The sequence below is a fragment of the Salvelinus sp. IW2-2015 genome, linkage group LG22 (assembly GCF_002910315.2).
Source record: "Salvelinus sp. IW2-2015 linkage group LG22, ASM291031v2, whole genome shotgun sequence".
In the NCBI taxonomy this organism is placed as follows: Eukaryota; Metazoa; Chordata; class Actinopteri; order Salmoniformes; family Salmonidae; genus Salvelinus; species Salvelinus sp. IW2-2015.
This window is the reverse complement of record NC_036862.1, coordinates 26,826,132-26,849,914: the sequence shown is the minus strand read 5'-3', so window position 1 is coordinate 26,849,914 and position 23,783 is coordinate 26,826,132. Positions and strand designations below refer to the sequence as shown.

The 23,783-nt window shown below is 41.7% G+C and overlaps 2 protein-coding genes across 3 annotated transcripts; one reads left to right on the top strand and one right to left on the bottom strand.

Moving 5' to 3' along the window:
• Nucleotides 1-238: 238 nt before the first annotated feature.
• On the top strand, nucleotides 239-18,076 carry LOC111949776 (vacuole membrane protein 1). The gene is made up of 12 exons (XM_023967127.2): nucleotides 239-328; nucleotides 957-1,059; nucleotides 2,003-2,135; nucleotides 2,262-2,352; nucleotides 2,732-2,842; nucleotides 9,753-9,917; nucleotides 10,290-10,421; nucleotides 12,617-12,697; nucleotides 12,903-13,019; nucleotides 13,599-13,660; nucleotides 16,969-17,071; nucleotides 17,214-18,076. The coding sequence occupies exons 2-12, from the start codon at nucleotides 984-986 to the stop codon at nucleotides 17,361-17,363; spliced, it is 1,221 nt and encodes a 406-aa protein (XP_023822895.1). The 5' UTR covers nucleotides 239-328; nucleotides 957-983; the 3' UTR covers nucleotides 17,364-18,076.
• Nucleotides 17,107-23,765, bottom strand: tubd1 (tubulin, delta 1). Of its 2 annotated transcripts, none has more exons than XM_023967126.2 (9): nucleotides 23,437-23,765; nucleotides 23,191-23,338; nucleotides 21,504-21,720; nucleotides 20,457-20,688; nucleotides 20,137-20,301; nucleotides 19,735-19,875; nucleotides 19,427-19,610; nucleotides 19,112-19,288; nucleotides 17,107-18,747 (listed from the first exon to the last, which is right to left on the bottom strand). In XM_023967126.2, the coding sequence occupies exons 1-8, from the start codon at nucleotides 23,585-23,587 to the stop codon at nucleotides 19,186-19,188; spliced, it is 1,341 nt and encodes a 446-aa protein (XP_023822894.1). In that variant the 5' UTR covers nucleotides 23,588-23,765; the 3' UTR covers nucleotides 17,107-18,747; nucleotides 19,112-19,185. The 2 variants fall into 2 exon arrangements, with proteins under 2 accessions (XP_023822894.1, XP_023822893.1); XM_023967125.2 differs by having other exon boundaries at nucleotides 17,107-17,343.
• Between the last annotated feature and the right edge of the window lie 18 nt (nucleotides 23,766-23,783).

Sequence of the window (23,783 nt, the reverse complement as noted above, 5' to 3'; positions counted from 1 at the left end):
CTGCGGCAGAAAAGGTTTTGGGACTTAAGGATTTTACATCTGAAGACTTGCAAGGAGTACTGGCGCCGGAAGACCCACCCTCCCAGGTTCCCCTTGAGCCTGTGTAGGAATAAGATCTGTTTTATTTTTTTACTGAAAAGTTGTTTGATTTGGTTTAGTTTATTTTTTGGTAGTTTGGTAGTTTTTTTTGGGGGGGGGGGGTATTTTGTTACATTTTTGGGAATCCTGTTTCCACCCCGCACAGTAGGTGGCGGGATGCACATGAAGTTGTGCGATCTCCAATATACCATAGAAGAAGAACCTTTCTCCAGGAAGAAGACTCGGAGGTATGACAGCTCATTTCATTCAATTTGTGTGACTAACACATTTATATTTGTCTAGAATATGTATCATTTTCGAATGTGAACAGAGTTGTGGCATTACAGTCAACACAACAACTGAAGTAACTAGATCCTAACATGTTTCCATGGTTGTTGTAGCCTATACTATTTCCACAGTGTCGTTAGCTAGCCACTTAGCTAGACAGAGCTATCTGGCCAACTAGCGACGTCAACATGCAATGGGTTACTGTAGTTTATAATCCGTTATTCATAGTTATAAACATTGAACAATTAATTGTAGCTAACTATGTTTTTATAAACTCACTCCAGCCAGCCAGCTTGCTAAGGGAGTGATATTACACACTTTAACGTTACTTGCTAGCTAGTTCTTGAAAACCCATGGTGGTTTATACAGCCGGTCAATGTAATCCAATGGAGTTTGAGTCGTGAATAAAGGTTACTTGTTATCAGCTGTTTGTTAGCTCGTATGCCGGTTAGCTAGCTAACTTTAGCGTGTGGCAACATCTTCCACTAAGCTGTCATTTAGTGACAAGCAATAACTAGCTAATGTGCTTCCTACCGTTGACAGAGGCCAACCCCCCCCCCCAAAAACGTATTTGCTGGTCTGTCTTCAGGTGTCTGGTCGATTCAACAGTAAATGAGATGGCAAAGAATGGGGCAAGCTGTGAACAACCACAGAAGCGAGGAACCAAAGACAAACAGAATGGACATTTTGCAGGTTGGTTTTGAAACTTCTCCAAGTGAAACAGCATTAAGGCGGTGTTTTTATGGAGAATAGATAAACCATTTTACCAAGGAAGGAGAATGGTGTGTGTTGCTATTGGTAAGCAGCAACTGCAAAATTATTTCCTGGCAGTTCTTCTTGCAACATTCCAGTATTGCCAGAATGGTCCCAAGCTGTTGGGTACTAACTTATTCCACAGTTAATTAACTACTAAATTATTTCAGTATTAGGTCTAGACTATAGAACACCACCAATTGCTAGTTTTATGTTCCTACGTAGGCCTAGACAGTCACATGACTTTGTCAAAGTCACAATAGTCTATGTCAAATTAAATTGTATTTGTCACATGCGCCGAATACAACAGGTGTAGACCTTACAGTGAAATGCTTACTTACAAGCCCTTAACCAACAATGCAGTTTTAAGAAAATACAACAAAAAAGTAACAAATAAAAGTAACAAATAATTAAAGAGCAGCAGTAAATAACAATAGCGAGGCTATATACAGGGGTACTGGTACAAATTCAATGTGCAGGGGCACCAGTTAGTTGAGGTAGTATGTACATGTAGGTAGAAATAAAGTGACTATGCATAGATAATAACAGAGAGTAGCAGCAGTGTAAAAGAGGAGGGGGGGGGGGGGCAATGCAAATAGTCTGGGTAGCCATTTGATTAGATGTTCAGGAGTATTATGGCTTGGGTGTAGAAGCTGTTTTAGAAGCCTCTTGGACTTAGACTTGGCGCTCCGGTACCGCTTGCCATGTGGTAGCAGAGAGAACAGTCTATGACTAGGGTGACTGGAGGCTTTGACAATTTTTAGGGCTTTCCTCTGACACTGCCTGGTGTCCAGCAAAATAATGGGATATTGCAGTAGCTTTTTTTAAACTGGCCCACTTTATAAGTTAGTCTGACCTCACGAGTGTGCTCCGGTATCTACAGACTCTGCGGTGAGTGAGAGGAGGCAGAAAGATCGGGAGGAGCGTCTCGCTCTGGTGCTGTGGAGGAGGCCTATCGTCACACTACACTACTTCCTCCTGGAAACCTTCATCACACTAAAGGAATGGACATTAAAGTAAACCACCACTACTTAACAGTAAAACTAGAAATCAACTGTTCAGTTGAAAGCTTTTTTTCAGTTTGCCAGTCTAGTCATTAAGTAGTTGTACCTAATAAACTGTTTTACTTCTCCCCTCTATAGGTTATGGCAAAGAAGTGGTACAGTGTTCTTGATCCTGGTATTGTGTTCATTCTTCTCCCTTGCCTACTCCACTGAGGGAGCACACCAGAAGGTAAGGAAGGAGAGAAACAGAAACCTCTATCACCTCCTCTGTAATTGATTTATTTGAGATGTTTAATGGTTAAAGATAAGTAACTGTTCATTCAGATACACAGCATTTCTAGAGGAAAGGTCATCTGAGAGACAACATTTTTTGCTTGAGGCTCAGGCCAATACATTGGATATAACGTAGTTTATATGTTGATATTATGGTGTACAATTTTTACATTTCCTCTTTTTCCACCACTATCCTTAGCATAACATAGGTCACCAATGTTCTCTCCAAAGGATACATGTATTTTGCAGTAGTATGTTATGGCTATCTATGTCCATGCAAAAGCCTAAAGCTCTCTCTACTTCTCCTTCCCCCTCCTGTCTGTTCTCCTTTGCAGTATGTGCAGTACCTGGAGAAGAGGTTCCTGTGGTGTGCCTACTGGATAGGTTTGGGCATYCTGTCCTCAGTAGGCCTTGGGACTGGCCTACATACCTTCCTACTATACCTGGTAAGTAAGAACCACCCTTCCCTTGCCTGTCAGCTGTACCAACAAAAACATAAGCTAACTTATCACACTCAGACAGTGGAAAAGCCTGCTGTATCTCTGTAGTAATTTCTTATCTGAGAATGCTGGCACAGTATGTGACATTGGATATTTTTGTGAGGCTGTTTGCTCTGCTTGTTGTTCCATAACTGGCACAATAGATACAAAAATATATAGTTACGGTGAATTAGTTGACAGGCTTGTCCTTGTCTTCTTTGAGCAAGAGGGACATATTTTGTGCACAGGATATTTCCATCATCTGAGTGATGTTTAACGCTGACCACTACCAGAAATGTAATACATATCCACAGTTTGTCCAGTGGGTGGCCTCATACTTCCTATCTCATTCTTTGTGTGTTCAGTTCTCCATAGATCTGCCTTTCACCTCTGGGCACAGTTTTTCAAAAGTTATCTATCTGGACTAAGTCCAAATAGAAGATTTTTGAAAAACTGGGCCCTGATTAGGGCTGTTACAGTGACCGTATTACCGCTACACCCGCGTTCAAATTCCATGTGACTGTTGAGTCACGGTAACTAGGCTTCTCCATAACTGCGCTCTGATGCCACTGATGGTCATTAGTAGTCTACCAAACTTGCTAACGGCCGGTTGCTAATGACCTGGTACTCAGCGATCTGTTCCTATAATCACTCTGACATCAATGCAAATGCGATCGAAAATCAAATCAAACACTGAAAGAGAGCCCTGACATTGAGTTTGAGCAGAATAGGATCACCTGTTGCACAGCGAGAGCCAGCTCCTCACAGCTGGTTGATGCATAGAATGAAACAAGTGTTCCTATAAGCCCATGATGCGCAACATTTCTATAGGCTATGCAAAAAATAATTTGGATGGCCTCTATTGAAGAGGATCCTATCAGCTTTCTATAGGCTAGGACTACTATATTTATTTCTCAACTTTCCTAATATTAAGCACATTGCTTATTTTACAAATGGAGTAGGTTATCTGGCATGAAAATTAACCACGGGAAAGTGTCCTCCATTCACTATGACGTGTTTCCCCCCCCCTGTTCCTACAGGTGCTTGATAATGGCCCATTCTAAATCAAAACTAATTTCACACACATTATTTGGCATATGTAAAGACAAAATTAAATTGAGAATAGTCTAATGAGTGAAATAATAATAATAATCACTTGTGAATGATGGCCAGCATGTGCAGTCTAAGGGAAGACACTTTTTGCGACTTTTTCAAATCATAGTCACATGCATCATGTATCCTAGCCAATAGGCCTATATGTTTTGACAAGGTTCGTATCACAACTAAAGTGGCCAAATAACTCTAAGCATAGCCTATAGGCCTAGGATCCCTGGAACAGAGTTGGAGAGCCCACAGAGTCTAGTGACACGTGTTCTTATAAACCCAGTCATTGCACAATCATGTGTGTAAACAGTTTTGACTGACCACTATTTTAAAAGAGGATCCAAGCTTCTTGTGCTGCTATTTATTGCTCAATTCTTATTGCTAATTCAAATTGTGAATGAGAGACTGAGGGAAGAGCTTCCTCCATTTGCTATTCGAGTGCAGGCTATGTTATTATAAAAAAAAAATTTAGGGGGGCCTTTTAAAAAATAAAATAAGGAGACAGGTTAAAGAAGGATTTTTAAGCCTTGAAACAATTGAGACATGGATTGTGTATGTGTTCCATTGAGGGTGAATGGGTAAGACAAAATATTTAAGTGCCTTTGAACGAGATATGGCAGTAGGTGCCAGGCGCGCTGGTTTGTATGAAGAACTGCAACGCTGCTGGGTTTTTCACAAAAATGGTCCACCACTCAAAGGACATCCAGCAACTTGACACAACTGTGGGAAGCATTGGAGTCAACATGAGTCAGCATCCCTGTGGAACGCTTTCAACACATTGTAGAGTCTACGCCCCGACAAATTGAGGCTGTTTTATACACTTGTGTTAAAATTAGTAGGCTATATGTAAAGACCATATTTAAAGTCTAATCAAATCAACCTTTTTGTCACATGCGCCGACTATAACAAGTGTAGACCTTACCGTGAAATGCTTACTTACAAGCCCCTAACCAACAGTGCAGTTCAAGAAGAGTTCAAATATTTACCAAATAAACTAAAGATAAAAAGTAACACAATAAAATAACAATAACGATGCTATATACAGGGGGTACCGGTTAGTTGAGGTAATTTGTAAGTAGGGGTGAAGTGACTGCATGGGGGGGGTGTCAATGTAAATAGTCCAGTGGCCATTTGATTAGTTGTTCAGCAGTCTTATGGCTTGGGGGTAGATGCTGTTAAGAAGCATTTTGGTCCTAGACTTGGCGCTCCGGTATCGCTTGCCATGTGGTAGCAGAGATCACAGTCTATAACTTGGGTGACTGGAGTCTCTGACGATTATGGGCTTTCCTCTGACACCGCCTATTATATAGGTCCTGGATGGCAGGAAGCTTGGCGCCAGTGATGTACTGGGCCGTACGCACTACCCCTGTAGCGCCTTACGGTCAGATGCCGAGCAGTTGCCATACCAGGCGGTGATGCAACCGGTCAGGATGCTCTCGATGGTGCAGCTGTAGAACTTTTTGAGGATCTGGGGACCCATGAAAAATWATTTTCAGTCTCCTGAGGGGGAAAAGGTTTTGTCGTACCCTCTTCACGACTGTCTTAGTGTGTTTGGACCATGATAGTCCGTTGGTGATGTGGACACCAAGGAACTTGAAACTCTCGACCCGCTCCATTACAGCCCCTTMGATGTCACTGGGGGCCTGTTTGCCCGCCTTTTCCTGTAGTCCACGATCAGCTCCTTTGTCTTGCTCACATTGAGGGAGGTTGTTGTCCTGGCACCACACTGCCAGTTCTCTGACCTCCTCCCTATAGGCTGTCTCATCGTTGTCGGTGATCAGGCCTACCACTGTTGTGTCGTCAGCAAACTTAATGGTGTTGGAGTCGTTTTTGGCCACGCAGTCGTGGGTGAACAAGGAGTACAGGAGGGGACTAAGTACACACCCCTGAGGGGCCCAGTGTTGAGGATTGGTTTGGCAGATGTGTTGTTGCCTACCCTTACCACCTGGGGGCGACCCGTCTGGAAGGCCAGGATCTAGTTGCAGAGGGAGGTGTTTAGTCCCAGGGTCCTTAGCTTAATAATGAGCTTTATGGGCACTATGGTGTTGAATGCTGAGCTGTAGTCAATGAACAGCATTCTCACATAGGTGTTCCTTCTGTCCAGGTGAGAAAGGGCAGTGTGGAGTGCGATTGAGATTGCGTCATCTGTGGATCTGTTGGGGTGGTATGCAAATTGGAGTGGGTTTAGGGTGTCCGGGAGGACGCTGTTGATGTGAGCCATGATCAGCTTTTCAACGCACTTCATGGCTACCGACGTGAGTGCTATAGGGCGGTAATCATTGAGGCAGGTTACCTATGCTTCCTTGGGCACAGGGACTATAGTTGGTCCGCGCATGCTTTGAGTACACGTCCTGGTAATCCGTCTGGCCCTGCGGCTTTGTGAATGTTGATTTGTTTAAAGGTCTTGCACACATCGGCTATCGAGAGCGTTATCACACAGTCATCCAGAACAGCTGGTGCTCTCGTGCATGCTTCAGTGTTGCTTGCCTCGAAGCGAGCATAAAAATATTTTAGCCTGTCTGGTAGGCTTGCGTCACTGGGCAGCTTGCGTCTTGGTTTCCCTTTTGTAGTCCGTAATAATAGTTTTCAAGCCCTGCCACAAACAACGAGCATCAGAGCTGGTGTAGTAGTATTAAGAATAGTCTGATAGGTGAGAATATTATCAAGTGCTTGTCAAATTGTGAATTAGAGACTGAAGTGTGTGTAGCCTGCGCCAGAAACAGAGCAGAGTTCATGACTTTCATGGAACTTTTTCAAATCATTTGAGTTGCAGACTTAAGCCTCGTTCATTACCCATAAGTACACTGTTACACCGGATGTCGTGTATTTCATTGGGGACGTCCACAACTGGGAGGAATCGCAATGGCCCCTTTTGAAGGCTCCATTGTCAGACGGACGAAGCATACTTTGACATTTTTCAAACATTGAGTTTTCAGTCCAGCTATTTTTATTTTACCTTTATTAAAAACATATTCTTATTTTCAATGATGGCCTAGGAACAGTGGGTTAAACTGCCTTGTTCAAGGGCAGAACGACAGATTTTTACCCTGTCAGCTCGGGGATTCGATCTTGCAACCTTTCGGTTCCTGGTCCAACGCTCTAACCGATCAACAACACTAGACAATTGAGGAGTGGAAAAACATTGCATGGAACATGACAGCGAGTTCTGTTTACTTGAGTGGCCAGCGCAGTCCCAAGACCTCAACCCAATAGACCATCTTTGGGATAGTATGGAACGGAAGTTATTTGCATGACAATTACCGTCCGACAATTTCATGACCGCCACAGCCCTAGTTCCTGATGAGTGATCATAGTGTGACTGCGGTTGAGTCACGCTCCTTCCTCACTGTGTGGTATGTTTGTGACATCCATCTTGGCTGTGGTGAAATGAAGCATTCAACTGTGACGAAGACAAGGAAGTGATTCTGCCGAGGTCCCCATTTTTTTTCAGTGAGGTGGCCATTGTTCACTAGATCTTATGATGTAGATACCCTTGAGTCAACAGCTCCACATTTACCACATTTACAAATGGGAAATTGCAAGGTTTCTACTAAACTTTTGAAATAACTGCTTTTGAAATACAATTTACTTTGATAGCCTTTCCAATTCTATGTCTAACGACCCATTTTCCTCACTAAACACTACCTAAACCCACTAGTAGAGACAGGCCTGTAAACCACAGCCTCTGGTAGTGTTGGTGGTGTTGACCTCATGACGTGTCATCTTCCCTAGACGTGTGTATGACCTTATTCCCTTTCCCACATCTCCCCACTCAGTGTGGTTATTTCCATCAGCTTTCAGTCATCTTTTTCAAAATGAGAAACTGTAGCTCTCTAATGCAACTTACAAACACTCAAATTATTCAATATGAATTCATAAAGACAGTGTCAGTATCATGATTTGTATAGTGGTAGGCCCCATTTTGTCTAATGCAACTTATAAACACTTAAATGATGCTATATTCATTCAAAGATGCAGTGTCRTGATTTCTATAGCAGTAAGCCTACTTTGTATTGTACAAATGTTCATGTGGCTATTACCAGTATGTTTGCTTTATATTTCAATCAAGGCATCACTAAAATATCAACCACTTGTGTAAATATGTGCTGATATGAGAGAGTGCTTGCTTAACTGTTTTTTTTGTACTCTCCACTTAAAAACAATATATCCTCCTATCTGGAGAATGGCGAGTTTGTGCTCCCTGATAAAATAGTTAGGCTATGTGCACACTTTACCATAATGAGGTAAGGTCAACATGTTGGAAAGTCCCAAGTTGAATGGTGCCAGAAACATCTGCCCTCTAAAGAGCTGCTATGGATTTACCTCAGACCTAAAGAATTAGATACCCCATAGTAAGGAGCAGAGACCATGCTCCCATTCAGCTGGGGGTTACAAGCATAATTGTATGATTCATGAGTCTGGTAATGCTGGATTCAGATGGAAATGTAGGGTTTGTTTCTTATTTTGCTAAACACTCAAGGCAGTGGCCACCGTGCATTTCATTTGCTGTGTTTCGTGGAATATTTATTTCCAAATAATGAAAAGGTGTTGTTTTGTTATCATTGACTCACCATCATGGCGAAACGAGTATAGATGTGTAATGGAAGGAATGGAAAGGCAGGGATTGAGACCTTGTGAACCCGTATTGTGAAAAGAAGACTCCCCAGCATGTCCGCTCGCTTTCTCTAGGAGAGCTATGGGGATCAGCACTGACTAATTGTCTTCTGTCTATCTCCTGTCACTTTGGTATCTCAATAGGATACGGCATACTAGGCTTCCTGTGTTGTGGTTTCAGGTTCCCTGACTGCCCTTACTTGTTACTGAAGCCAGGTGGCTAAAGCTGGGCGACATGGACAAAAATCCATATCGCAATAAATTGACCCATTCCCCCCCCCCCTAATTGCTGATAAATCAGCAATAAATTACAACACTATTTTGGGGGGGGGGGGGGTAAGTGCAAGAGCTGTGTACAAAAAGTCATATTGCTATTAAATGTAACTATTTTGCTCGATTACAACCAATTATTTATTTTTTTGACAGTTACTTTACATTAGCGACACAGCTCTATACAACTTATTTTTCCAGTGCCAAGTAAGACAACTGAGGTGGTAGCCTATGATTTTTATCTAACATATCCAGCAAATGCATGATTGATATTTTGATGTGCAACCTGTCAAAATAGGATCTGGAATTATCAGATTTATTTTTGGCTCTGTAGAGAATCTGCTGACATATTTGTACATATTGGCCTACAAGCTATAGCCTATTATTCACCAGCTGAGGAAGTGGGAACTCAAAACTCTAAATATGATATTGTAGCTAGATAGCCATGTAGACTAATCGATTAATCTATCAGTAAATGTAGTCTAATGTCCTGCAAACACTTTCCAGCGCTAGGCCTATGCTACTTGATGTATGCAAATGGCGCACTGGGCTCTGCGGGCGCATCAAAACCATACTAACTAAAGCCTACACCGGTTGTAAAGTGGTGTTATGAACTCAATATTATGAGATGAGAATTGACATACTCACAGAAAGCTGTGACTAGAACAACAGTAGTTGCTTTGAAAACTGTCTTTGTTCCGCAATAGCATTTTGAGCAAAGGTCATGTGCTTCTCATTGTTGTGTAGCAAAATCAACAAATTAAGCTAAATGCTTCGGTAAGAAGGCGGTGGTGTCGGTAATTTTCGGTTTATCATCCCAGCTCTAGTGTGTGTCAACTGTACATGTTCAGTTGAATTAAGGAATACCCATCCATCCTCTGGCTCTCAGGGTCCACACATAGCATCAGTCACCCTGGCTGCGTACGAGTGTGGTTCTACAGACTTCCCTGAGCCCCCCTACCCAGACCAGATCATCTGTCCAGAGGGAGGAGTGGAGGGTAGCATCTCACTCTGGTCCATTGTCTCAAAGGTCCGCTTGGAAGCGTGTATGTGGGTGAGTAAACATGCCTTTCTTCAATGGCAAAAATAAGTATAATTAACCTAAAGTCTAGGTTCAACGTTCTAGTGAACTCTATGGGGTGGTTTCCCGGACACAGATTAAGCCTAGTCCTGGACAAAAAAAAGCAAGCTCAATGGGGAATGTTCATTTTAAAAACGTTTTTGTTTTTTGGTCCAGGACTTAATCTGTGCCTGGGGAAACCGCTCCTTTGGGTTTAGAACAATCGGGGCATCTTGAGGGCTCAACAATGGTAGTCTTCAGTTGACCTCACCTAAGAGATTCTCTATTAGTGAGAGACCATAGAGCTATGCTTGACTCTGGTATGAACCAGTGCTAAACTAAACCAGTGTGTGACTGTCTCTCCAGGGTGCAGGCACAGCCATTGGGGAGTTGCCCCCCTACTTCATGGCCCGAGCAGCCAGGCTATCTGGAGCAGACCCAGACGACGAAGACTATGAGGAGTTTGAGGAGATGCTGGAGCATGCACAGACTGCTCAGGTGAGTGGGGACTCTGTCCTCCCCTCTCACAGTGTAGTAGCCTGCCTCTTGAATGCCCCATTCCACCCAAGTCTCTGGAGTCTTATACTCTCATTCAGTATTTTATTTGGGGATGGTACTCTACCTAACTGTCCATAACTATCTACTGACTTCTCTATCTCGCCTGTGATTGGTCTCCAGTTATCACATGACTTTTCTGAAAGCCCCTCCCACCATTTCCAGTAACAGTGTTGCTAGTGGAGTGAGTCACGGTGAAACAAGCTCCCCTTTAATCATCCCTAAGGCCTTTCTTTCATGATCCTTTCAATTGAAGGACAGGCAATGTGAACAGGCTACTGACATGACAGCCAGTGCCTACCCTTTAGATTAGATTGCTAACTAAGCAAAGAGCTCAGATTAAGAATCAGATTTTCCTCCAGTCTAGTCTCACTTAATGGAATCTGAAATAAAGAAGTAATATCTTATCATGTCTTTACTAGTAAATGTGTGTACCACCGCATACTCATTTATTATTAAGATATTGTGACTGTGGGACTATAAGGTTCTATCTGCGCAAAGCATAGTTTTGAGATATTGAGCATCAAAGTTTTTACATCCAACATCTCAGAACTGTTTGGTAGTGAATTCTTCTTTCATAACCCATTTAAGGTCCTCACCTTAAAGGTACCTAAATTACAGAGTATCCAAACCCAATCCAACAATTGTAATAAAAAAATATATATAATAAAACATTTTAAAAAYRTTTTAAAGTGGGGTGCAAACACAGGTAGAACCTTAAGTTTCTGAAATGTCAATATAGGTTCAGCCATAAGGTTCTATCTGGCACAGAATGTTACAATTATTTCAATAGGTAGACATTTTAATGATTAAATAAAGAGAATACCCTTCTTTATAATCACATCAGCAAATATATTAATGTTCATTACACGGTCGTTAGTTCACTAAAATGACAAATACACTATATCCTATGCAGAACTAGCAGCTAAAGCTTAGCTCTGGATGAGTAAACTGATATATTTTTCTGGTCTCTGACACCCAAAGTCAGTAAACTACTTGCTAGTTATCAATAAAATGTGGTATGTTTGTAGTTTTAGTGAAATACTCCTTCCATTAAGGGGTGGCAGGTAGCCTAGTGGTTAGAGCGTTGGGCCAGTAACCGAAAGGTTGCTAGATCGAATCCCCGAGCTGACAAGCTAAAATTCTGTCATTCTGCTCCTGAACAATGTTTTAAAGTGGGGTGCAAACACAGGTAGAACCTTAAGTTTCTGAAATGTCAATATAGGTTCCTAGGCCATCATCGTAAATAAGAATTTGTTCTTAACTGACTTAAATAAAGGTTAATTATTATTTATTTTTAATTTAAGGTTTTCATATTGATATCGAACAAGACAAAAACGCAATGCCTCTCCAATGGTTCTTAGGCACCTGTATTTATGTTTACCATAAAGTGATGGCCATTTTTCTGAAAAAGTGGTGAAAAAAAGTAATTGCAAAAGAGGACCATAACCTGTGATATGAACAAAGGACTTGGTACTGAAAGGTTCTATCTGCAAAATGTATGTTTTTGAGATTAGTATTTTTCAAGTCCCAGACTGTTTTGTGATGTCTTCTTCCTCTTTCATGATTCAAAAAGTACATCGACATACATGTTTTTTTTTTTGGACAACCCAGCTCTGTGTGATTGGATTGTAGATATAACTTTTATAGCACCAAGTTCAAAGGTGTTTGCACAGATTCAGGTGTTCAGATTTTTTAACAAATCTGACATATGTCACATGTGAATAACTCCTTTTTGACAAATGTCAGATGGAACCTTGTAGTAAGTCCTAAGGTCTTTGATATACAGATTCATGTCAGATGCTTTTGACCTGACGTTTACAACTGAATAGTTTTAGGGCAAGGGTTGACACATTATCACTGAAGACATCATTGATTTTGATGTAGTGTATATCAAGAGTTCAACAGTTCTTTGCCAACAACTCTTGGCTTGGACTTTTAGCAGAGCTGCTAAAGATCAAAGGAAAAGATAATAGCCCATCTGATATCTTTTGTAATGCCACATGAACTCTTTATCAAGTAACAGCCTTTTCAGAATTACATAAGACTTGTTTTTCAGTTTGGTTATATATCATGATATTGATATTATTGAAGAAATTGTTTGTTAATGTGTTTAAACTGTTGAATTATGTTTCCAGGATTTTGTCACAAGAGCAAAACTGTGCGTTCAAAACATGGTGCAGAAAGTGGGATTCTTTGGGATTCTAGCCTGCGCCTCGGTAAGTCCAACCCTACATTTGATGACTTGACGTGCACTCTGTTATCTTATACTGTTTTTTAAAGTTGAGGCCTTTATTATTAAAGCGCATCACTGAATATTGTATGTTGATGTTGGTTGCAATGAAGTTATGGCAATGAAGGTAGAATTCAAATGCACTCCTCTATTACAGGATATATTTTCACATGTTATGACCTGTCTTTTAGATACCTAATCCTCTGTTTGACCTGGCTGGTATAACATGTGGCCACTTCCTGGTACCATTTTGGACCTTCTTTGGAGCGACGCTTATTGGGAAAGCCATCGTCAAGATGCACATACAAGTAAATATTTTAGTTGTACTAACCAATTAGACATTCAGACAATGTCAGAATATGTTCAGTTGGCTGTAATTCCATGGTTTCTGTGTGTTGAAGTACTTCTAGTGCTGCAGTAGAAGACCATTCCAGATGAAAGGAGTATGGAGAGCACTTTAATGAGAGCCATTGCTTTTGTAAACCAGATCAAACTCTTAATTGTAGGCTTTATTGTTGAGTCTGCCACAGTGACTAATCTACTCCCAGACGGTGAGAGACTGACTGTGTCTCTCTGTGAGTCGTGGTGGTGAGAGCTGAGCCGTCTAACCAGACCAATTCATCTCCGTGGTACCAGCCAGTGATCTCACCAGTTCTGACAAAGCCCTCCAGGGTTGAGGAGGACCAGGGTCCGGGGGAGGCTTTGTGCTTCTCCCTCAGACCTCATGGGTCTTTTACTGTCCAGATTTGGCTGGGATGGCATGTGTCACTGTGTTCATAGGATATGTCCCTCAACTCGGTGCAGATGGCGACTCAGATTCTCACTGTCTGTGTCTCTGACCGAGACTGATCACTAATCACCCAGTTGATTCATTTGTCTTCCCACAGAAACTGTTTGTTATTATAACGTTCAGCAAGCACATAGTGGAACAGATGGTGTCTCTGATCGGGTGAGTATGTGTCTGTTAATGTATGCGTATAGATGAAGAGAGAGGTGCTTTGCTTTGCCCAGTCAGCATTCTTCCTCTGTGCTTTACTAGGGGGCAGGGGCTCAACATGGATGCTTGTCCTCTTGTTAATTTTTTTTTTTTAATGAATTGTTTAAAACCGGTTTTCAAAGTAGCCTAACCAAAGTAAGACCATAGAAATGTTGAGGGAATTATTTTATAAACACTTTGGTCGAATAGCCTATTGAAAACAGCATTTTTCTCATGTTCTATGTAGGGAGCGGTGTTTTCCCACTAATTGCATTTTGGAACATTTGCGCACAGCCTACAGCCATGTGCACATTGTTGAGATTATAATATGAAGAAATAAAACTACTGTATCAACATTCTAAGCTAAACTGTCTGATCTGTTGCATCAGCATCATTGCTTTTTTAAATTTTGTGCAGTGGTTGTATGAATCTTCCCAGAACTTTCCAAGAGTTGTCGACGGGACGCCCTTAATTTCAAACCCTGGAGGGAATTATTTTATAAAGACCAAGTATTTTGTTGCAATGTTGCAGTATTTTATATGCTACCAAGGGTGGTCAACCATCCTCCAGGAGAGCCTTAAAGGGGCAGTGTTGTATTTTGAGACAGGCTTGAATATGCAAAGCAGCTAATAGGCAGTGTAGCCTACATTTTTGTGTGATTCTATGGTGAAAAAGATAGTAATGCATTGTGTAAAGTGGTTCCTTGCTTCGTACAATGATGTAAAAATGCTCTTACAGACAAGTGACTTGAGCTTTTGGACAAGTAAAATAAAGTTAATGTCAAGCCCTGGAGGGGGGTGTTGATCATTCTGAACAAATACCATCATAAAATCTTCACATCAAAGTCAGATGTGTGTGTTTACCATTAAGGGTATTTCCCTTACACGCAAACCAATTCCAAACATAGGACCCCACACGGCTGGCTGACCACCTATCAGATGGAATCTGTTCTGACTCACAGCAGTTTAGCTTTGACTGCACCAGAATCTCCCTGACRGCAGCAGGGAAACAATAACTGCAGGATGTACAGTGCCTTGGAAAAGTATTTGTCCCCCTTGGTGTTTTGCCTTTTGTTGCATTAAAATGTGTAATTTAAATGGATTTCATGTAATGGACATACACAAAATAGTCCAAATTGGTGAAGTGAAAGGGGAAAAATTGCTTGTTTCAAAACAATTCTTAAATCAAAAAACGTAAAAGTGGTGCGTGCATATGTTTTCACCCCCTTTGCTATGAAGCCCCTAAATAAGATCTGGTGCAACCAATTACCTTCAGAAATCACATAATTAGTTAGATTGCACACAGGGGAACTTTATTTAAGTGTCACATGATCTCAGTATATATACACCTGTTCTGAAAGCCCCAGCATCTGCAACACCACTAAGCAAGGGGCACCACCAAGCAAGCGGCACTATGAAGACCAAGGAGCTCTCCAAACAGGTCAGGGACAAAGTTGTGGAGAAGTACAGATCAGGGTTGGGTTATAAACAAATATCAGAAACTTTGAACATCCCACGGAGCACCATTTTAAATCATTATTAAAAAATGGAAAGAATATAGCACCACAACAAACCTGCCAAGAGAGGGCCGCCCACCAAAACTTACGGACCAGGCAAGGAGGGCATTAATCAGAGGCAACAAAGAGAACCTGAAGGAGCTGCAAAGCTCCACAGCGGAGATTGGAGTGTCTGTCCATAGGACCACTTGAAGCCGTACACTCCACAGAGCTGGGCTTTACGGAAGAATGGTCAGAAAAAAGCCATTGCTTAAATAAAAAAATAAGCATACATGTTTGGTGTTCACCAAAAGGCATGTGGGAGACTCCCATAACATATGGAAGGTACTCCGGTCAGATGAGACAAAAATGTAGCTTTTAGGCCATCAAGGAAAACGCTATGTCTGGCGCAAACCCAACACCTCTCATCACCCCGAGAACACCATCCCAACAGTGAAGCATGGTGCTAGCAGCATCATGCTGTGGGGATGTTTTTCATCTGCAGGGACTGGGAAACTGGTCAGAATTGAAGGAATGATGGACGGCGCTAAATACAGGGAAATTCTTGAGGGAAACCTGTTTCAGTCTTCCAAAGATTTGAGATGGGGACAGGTTCAACTTCCAGTAGGACAATGACCCTAAGCATACTGCTAAAGCAACACTTGAGTGGTTTAAGGGGAAACATTTAAACGTCTTGGAATGGCCTAGTCAAAGCCCAGACCTCAATCCAATTAAGAATCTGTGGTATGACTTAAAGATTGCGGTACACCAGCGGAACCCATCCAACTTGAATTGCTTGCTACCATTGCAATTGTTTGACTGGTCTGACTTGCTATTATGTGTTACACTGGYGCTTGAATGCTGAATCGGAACTGTTGGTGATTGCAGCAGTTTGTGTGGGCTGAGTGAGTCACTCAAAGTTAGCCTGGGAATGGGCATGCCATATCCCTTTGTTTAAAATCAGCAATTACAATTACCCAATTCACTTTTTACCCCGATAGTAAATTATCTTGAATTTGTCTAGCCAAGTTTTAGATTAAGTTTATATTAACACCTGCATTTAAAAAAACTAACCATGTCTAAGAAATGTTTGTATATTTTATTTAATGATGGTTGTGATACATTGATTTAAACTATACCAATTATTTTGGTATAGTACTTACTGTCAACTACGAATTATTGTGGTGTTACTCAGGTACATCAAGTTGTGGTGTCTGAGGGTTCTCTTCCAATCAATTTATGTCTGCATTCCCTGTAACTATAATGTAAAGAGCCCTGATGAACTGAGGGGTCCACACAGTGATCTAATCCTTTGCTCTCCCTCCCATATATGGACAGTCATATTGATGAACACGCCTAGTTTGATCTGTTTCCACCCATAAGGCTGTGATGACAGCATATCGAGTCACTTCCTGGTTATTGGGCTCAGACTGGTTTCTTATAGGGACCTCAGGAATAAATAAGAGATGAGGACTGCCTCACTTCACTCTGCTGTGTGCTCTCAGCCACTACACTGGCAGTAGGAACTCCCAGCTAAACTTGATGCCCAACTAGAAACACAGAAATTGGAACTCTCTCGACATCATGAGCAATAGACTGCTCTCTTTTAAACCCTGGTCCTATGGACCAAGGGTTCCCTCTACAAAGCCTTATTATTTTACCATGTGAAGGGATACTGCTGATATGGTAAGTACTCTGGGATATAATGTTGTCTGTCTTTCCCTCCCTCTTTTCCCCCGCCTCGCCTCCCTTGCCTGTGGATGTCCTTGCCCTGCCACTGTGTCAGGTCTCTGCCGAGGGTAGGTCCCTCCATACAGAAGCCCTTCAGTGAGTACCTGGAGGCCCAGAGGAGTAAACTCCACCACCACACTGGCGCTGGCACCCCGGCGGTAAGAGCACTACTACCATCATCCATCCTTCCTAAGTCGAGACAAAGCATGTGATTTTATTGATTGCCAAGATAATACAAATTGTAATGCATTCGTGTTAGTCAAGAGTAATATTCCTCTGTATGCATGTCTCTCTGTGCAGACTGAGAACTGGCTGTCATGGGTCTTTGAGAAGGTGGTTCTGGTCATGGTCTGTTACTTTATCTTCTCCATCATCAACTCCATGGCTCAGAGCTACGCCAAGCGACGTCAGAGTCGGCAGCAGAGGAACACTGAGGAGAAAACCAAGTGATAAGAGACTCACCAACTGACTGCTGAGAGTCCCTCGGCTCTGTCTCAAACTAACCTCGCCCTTTTCCATTCTTAAGAGGCTGAACTGGCACTATTCTGTGTGTGCTTACGGATGTATACTGTTTGTTTGTCCTTAAGGTTTTGTAGTTTCCCCTCATCTGTGTTTAGTGTGTGATGATGTTATGTGATAAGATATTATAAGCAGTTAAGCAGAAACTGGAGATCAACTGTTTTGCTGGCAGCTATACCAGCTGCAATGCCGGCAGCTATACCAGCTGCAATGCCTTATGCAAGGTGGAGGGTCCTACTTCCATTGAACACAGTTCTTAATCACTAGACTTAATTTGTACCAAATTTTTCACTGTATGTATGGATTCAGACATTGTGTATGCTGATATGATGCTAAGGACGTTTTCAGGGTTACATTTTCTTGTGTTTTGTCCTGTTGATCAGAAATAGACCATCTGTCATTTGTGTTTCTTGGAAATAGCAATATCAAGTCGGATCAATGTGTTATTGGTTTGCACATCCTGGAAATATTTTCAGGACGGTATGTATGCACATGTACTTTGAATGATCTGGACGAACTAACTTGGACCAAAACGGAACAAAAAGGATTTGTAACTTAACATTACACTCAGCTAACTTAGTGTCATTTTTATTCTGTACATTTAGACGGTCTTTGAGCAGAATATATAAAAATGCATAAATCATTCTTGTTTCCATGTCTGAGTCTCTCTTACTATTTAAACAATTGCTTCCATTCTTGTAAGCTTGCCCCATGTTATTGTATATAGAGCATCTTCTACTGTTAAGGTAATAATAGTGCTTAGGCACTCAGACCACCAAGATTGAAAAAATGCTTGAACCTCTTTTTTTAAAGAATTAACATCCAAAAGGTAAGTGCCAAAATTCTCAAAAAGCATATGGATCGCTATATTGTAAATTGGAGAATAATGTATTTAAAGGAAACTATGGAATTGATGTTGTAATTTGAAACTAGATATATGATCACGGCTTATTGTTTCAGATACTGCTATGCTTATTGTCCTGTCGGAAAATATGTTTTCTGAAGCTGGTTTGTAAAGACCTGGTCCTGGTTGTTGCAGGTATTTTACTCCCTCTCCCATCCTGTCAGATAGCTTATCAGACTGGTGTTGACTGTTTGAATCACATGGCGACAACAGTCTGTAAGCTGTCTGAAGTTCTGGGTATTAACCATCTGAAGAGTGCTGTCTTGACTATGGTACAACCTTTTAAAGCATGTGCTAATTTAAGTACCTATTGTGGCTAATGGATCAAATCAAACTTACCTTCCCAACAAAGACATCTTTGTAGGGCATCATGGCTGTTTTGTGTGCATTTAGTGGTCTTTTCTGAAAAATCTTCAATAAAAAGCCTTGTTCATATAAAACGTGTTACTTGTATTTATACCCCTCAATGTACTTGAATAATGGCATTTTATTTGTAAATTTTTGTAAAATGAATTTATACATGTAATTCTTTCAACATTAATGCTCTGACTCATTTGGTACAAGAGAACAGTACGTGTGTAATGTTCAATCTCCTGTCCAATAACATGCCAATATAGCATCAGCTCCCTGCAAGTTTTTATTGGCTTAGGCCGAAATACAATCTGATCGCGCAATTTGTCCACAATGCATGTTTAAAAGGCAATGTTCAGAGACCACATTTACGCTAAACACTGCATATGTTAGCTCAATCAGAAATTAACTTGAAAGTACATACATTTGCGGTTGGAGTGAATCCTGGTTTTCGTCATGGCCAAAAAGTATCTTACTGGTCCAAAGCAGACCGTAGCATCAAAGTTGACTGTAGCTAGAGATGACCTGTTCAAGAGATGTGAAGCTATCCAAGAAATCCTCCTCTGAGATCCCGAACTTAGTGTATTGATGAATGTAGGCCCTATGGAAGCAAAGACACATCAATATGTGGAAACCCAATAACCTGGGAATGAGGTAGTTTAAATCAGAAGTCTAGCATTGGAAAACTTCAATATAAGTGAACATGCATGCCTTTTTTACATGATGTGTCTAACTGTACCTGGAGGCAAACATGTTCCAGGCTTTCCCCACCATGTTGTCCAGAGGCCTCAGCAGAGTCTGACTGTTGCTGACCAGTATAGCAGACTTCTCATACTTGTTAAAGGGGACTGGGGTTTTCCACATGCTGAAAGCCTCATCTGCTGGAAGCCAGGGGGTATATAGACTCGGATGCTGAAATCCACCTATAGATTTAAAAACATTCAAAAGTTGTGTTGGATTCTAGAATGAATAAGATAGAATCAACTACTATCTATATTAAAGTCTAATGTCCCATAGTAGTTAGACACCTATGTACTGGTCTCTTACTTATCTCTGCATTGTTCACATCCTTCCCCCGCAGTATGAGCAGGTTGGCCAGGGAGGTGTTGAAGCCTGGTCGTCTGTGACTCCTGGTCCTCTCTATCCCTTCAGGCTGGAGAGAGGGGGCTCGCACCTGCCAGTCGATGCCTGAAAAATAACAGTCCTTAGAGCATTAACATGAACATCTGGACATGAAACAGTAAACACATGATGGAGAAGCTAGCTTATACAAACTAGCATGGCTACACAAAAAAAAAACAGAACACAATTCATGACTAAACAGCATCAATATAAATAGACCCATGTTGAGTTGCATGGGGACATAGATTGATTTGGAATTTCACAGTTAGCCAATACAGACTCCTAGTGTTCAACACTATTACAGCACTATGAGAACACAACACTTGCCTTCCTCCATTTTGGAGTTGGCAATGAGCATCTGACGTAGATGTTTGAGCAGGCCCGGCCAGGTGAACATGCTGTAAGCCATAGAGGAGCTGGACACCTGGGGAATGTTGCACACGCTGAGAAGCTTGTACTCTGGGTGACACACCAGGCTGCTCATCAGTTCACCTGGAAACAGAGTGTGTGATATGCAACTTCAAGACTTTCTGGCACACTGGTTTGTTTCGTCCTCTTACTACACTTCAAGGGGGCATATGTTTATGTGTGTATATGTACAGAATGTGTGTTGTTAGAGTACAGTGTTGATGCTGCTCAGTGCTCACCTATGGGGTTTCTATTGTAGACACCATGGGAGTCACCAGTGAGTGCAGGCTGCAGAACACTCCCTAGCTGGTGGGCGATGACTTTGTTGACGTCCCTGAATGATATGTGTTTGATATTCATGAGCTGGGCACAGATCTTGTGAACCGTGTCATTTTCGTGAACCAGGATGGCATCTGAGAGCTGGTAGAGGTGTGACAGTGTGAGCACAGAGTTGTAGTTCTGGACTATCACCTTCAAAAGGAAAGCACAATACAGCAATTAGTGAAAACTGGTCATCCAAAGAGTACTGATGATGTTGTTTCTACCTTCAAAAATGATATTATTGTAACTGTCCATTTTTTTTTCATTTCTACTTTGGAAATGAAATGTCTCACCTAGCTATCTTAAGATGAATGCACTAATTGTAAGTCGCTCTGGATAAGAGCGTCTTTTAAATGACAAATGTAAATGTAAAAAGTAAATGCTTTGCAATATTACTTTCTTATTCCATAGGAAATATGTCTGTATTGTAAAACATAAATGGTAGGCCTTTACAGTGCATTCGGAAAGTATTCAGACCCCTTGACTTTTTCCACATTTTGTTACGTTACAGTCCTATTCTAAAATCTATTAAATTGTTTTTTGTCCACATCAATCTACACACAATACCCCATAATAACAAAGCAAAAATAGGTTTAGAAATGTTTGCTAATTTCAATTTTTAAAAAGGAAATATTACATTTACATTAGTATTCAAACAATTTACTCAGTACTTTGTTGAAGCACCTTTGGCAGCGATTACAACCGAGTCTTCTTGGGTATGACGCTACAAGCTTGGCACACGTGTATTTGGGGAGTTTCTCCCTTCTGTTTTTGCTTTGTCATTATGGTGTATTGTGTATAGATTGCTGAGGAAAATGTTTTATTTTATCAATTTTAGAATAAGGCTGTAATGTAACAAAATGTGGGAAAAAGTCAAGGGGTCTGAATACTTTCCGAATGCACTGTATATACACATTTGTTGACAGATCTGTGATGTTTTGCAGGTGCTGAAGCAAGCCTCTTACCTCTCCAGTGCCATAGGGCCATGTCAGGTGGTTGAGGATGAAGGAGTTTGGGTAGGCGTCCCGGAGACACTGAGTAACGTATGTGCCCACCCCTGACCCTGTGCCCCCTGCCACACTCATCATGGCCATGATTCCTGCCAGACAGTCACAGTGCTCCACCTCCCTCCTCACAATGTCCATCACTACCTCCTCATGACGCGGTCCATGGACACAGTATCTACACGCAAAGAAAAGAAAACACAGTGTTGTCATATTATAGTGCTATGGACACTGCTGTCAGGTGCGGGGCATAGTTTTTCCTAACTACAGTGCATTCGGAAAGTACTCAGACCCCTTGACTTTTTCCACATTTTGTTACATTACAGACTTATTCTAAAATGGATTAAATAGTTCCCCCCCCTCATCAAACTACACACAATACCCAATAATGACAAAGCAAAAACAGGTTTTTAGAAATTTTTGCAAATGTATTAAGAATAAAAAACAGAAATATCACATTTACATAAGTATTCAGACCCTTCACTTAGTACTTTGTTGAAGCACCTTTGGCAGCGATTACAGCCTCAAGTCTTCTTGGGTATGACGCTAGAAGCTTGGCACACCTGTATTTGGGGAGTTTCTCCCATTCTTCTCTGCAGATCATCTCAAGCTCTTTCAGGTTGGATGGGGAGCATCGCTGCACGGCTGTTTTCAGGTCTCTCCAAAGATGTTTGATCGGGTTCAAGCCCGGGCTCTGGCTGGGCCACTCAAGGACATGCAGAGACTTGTCCCGAAGCCACTCCTGCGTTGTCTTGGCTGTGTGCTCAGGGTCGTTGTCCTGTTGGAAGGTGAAGCTTTGACCCAGTCTGAGGTCCTGAGCGCTCTGGAGCAGGTTTTCGTCAAGGATCTCTCTATACCTTGCTCCGTTCATCTTTCCCTCGATCCTGACTAGTCTCCCAGTCCCTGTCGCTGAAAAACATCCTCACAGCATGATGCTGCCACCACCATGCTTCACCATACAGATGGTGCCAGGTTTCCTCCTGACAGAACAAAGAATGTTGTTTCTCATGGTCTGAGTCCTTTAGGTGCTTTTTGGCAAATTCCAAGCGGGCTGTCATGTGCCTTTTACTGAGGAGTGGCTTCTGTCTGGCCACTCTACCATAAAAGCCTGATTGGTGGAGTGCTGCAGAGATGGTTGTCCTTCTGGAAGGTTCTCCCATCTCCACAGAGGAACTCTGGAACTCTGTCAGAGTGTACATCGGGTTCTTGGTCACCTCCCTGACTAAGGCCCTTCTCCCCCGGTTGCTCAGTTTGGCCGGGCGGCCAGCTCTAGGCAGAGTCTTGGTGGTTCCAACATTCTTCCATTTAAGAATGATGGCGGCCACAATTTACAGTCTCATAGCAAAGGGTCTGAATACTTATGTAAATAAGGTATTTCTGTTTGTTATTTCTAATAACCTGTTTTCACTTTGTCATTATGGGACATTGTGTGTAGCTCGATTAGGAAACATTTTTACTTTATCAATTTTAGAATAAGGCTGTAACGTAACGTTTCCAAAAATTTGGAAAAAGTCAAGGGGTGTGAATACTTTCTGAATGCACTGTACATTATGTCACCTGACCAGTTTTTCATGTCACGTCAGAGCCATTATAATTACAAGGTGGCCAGCCCCTCCAAACAAATTCTGCACATTGAAAACATCCTTACCCATTTGCCCAGTTGTTTCCAGAACCCTGTTTCTGACTGAAGTGTGAACGGTCCCCATATCTCCACTTCCCAGATTTGGCAGTCTTTGCAATAATCTGTGAGATGACTTTGGGTTCCATGTCAATCAGCACTGACCTTGCCACGAGTTCTGTGCAACGACACCATTAAATGTTAAATACACATCTGTTAAGTTTACATGTTAGAAGAGGAACACCAGCTTATTATCATTAGTAATAGCTAACTTACCTCTATTTGCAGTCTCATTGAAGAACCGCTCACTGCTGCATTCACTGTAAACCTTTCTTTGCGTATCATTTGCATCATTGCTGATCACCTCGAACAACTCTTGGCCTACCTGGTTGCCACATTGTCCAAGTTGTACTGTCACGATGGACATTACTATTCCTGCTTGCAAAAGCTGTTGTTTTCAAGTATGTTCGCCTAAATGTTCAATGATTATGTGTGGAAAATAAACTTGCTAGCTATGTTTCCTCCAACTGTCAATGACAGTTTTATGTTTTTATTCCAGTCTGCTTTGAAGCTCGCCGCGTTTCCTGCAACAAATCGATCATGTCCGCGCTTCACTTGGTTGG

Excerpts from the sequence above, each read along its gene's own strand:
- tubd1 (XM_023967126.2), bottom strand. The coding sequence starts at position 23,587 with ATGTCCATCGTGACAGTACAACTTGGACAATGTGGCAACCAGGTAGGC. Across the intron at positions 23,339-23,436 it reads CAATGAGACTGCAAATAGAG|AACTCGTGGCAAGGTCAGTG; the intron begins GTAAGTTAGCTA and ends GTCGTTGCACAG. Across the intron at positions 19,289-19,426 it reads TGGAACATGTTTGCCTCCAG|GGCCTACATTCATCAATACA; the intron begins GTACAGTTAGAC and ends TTGCTTCCATAG.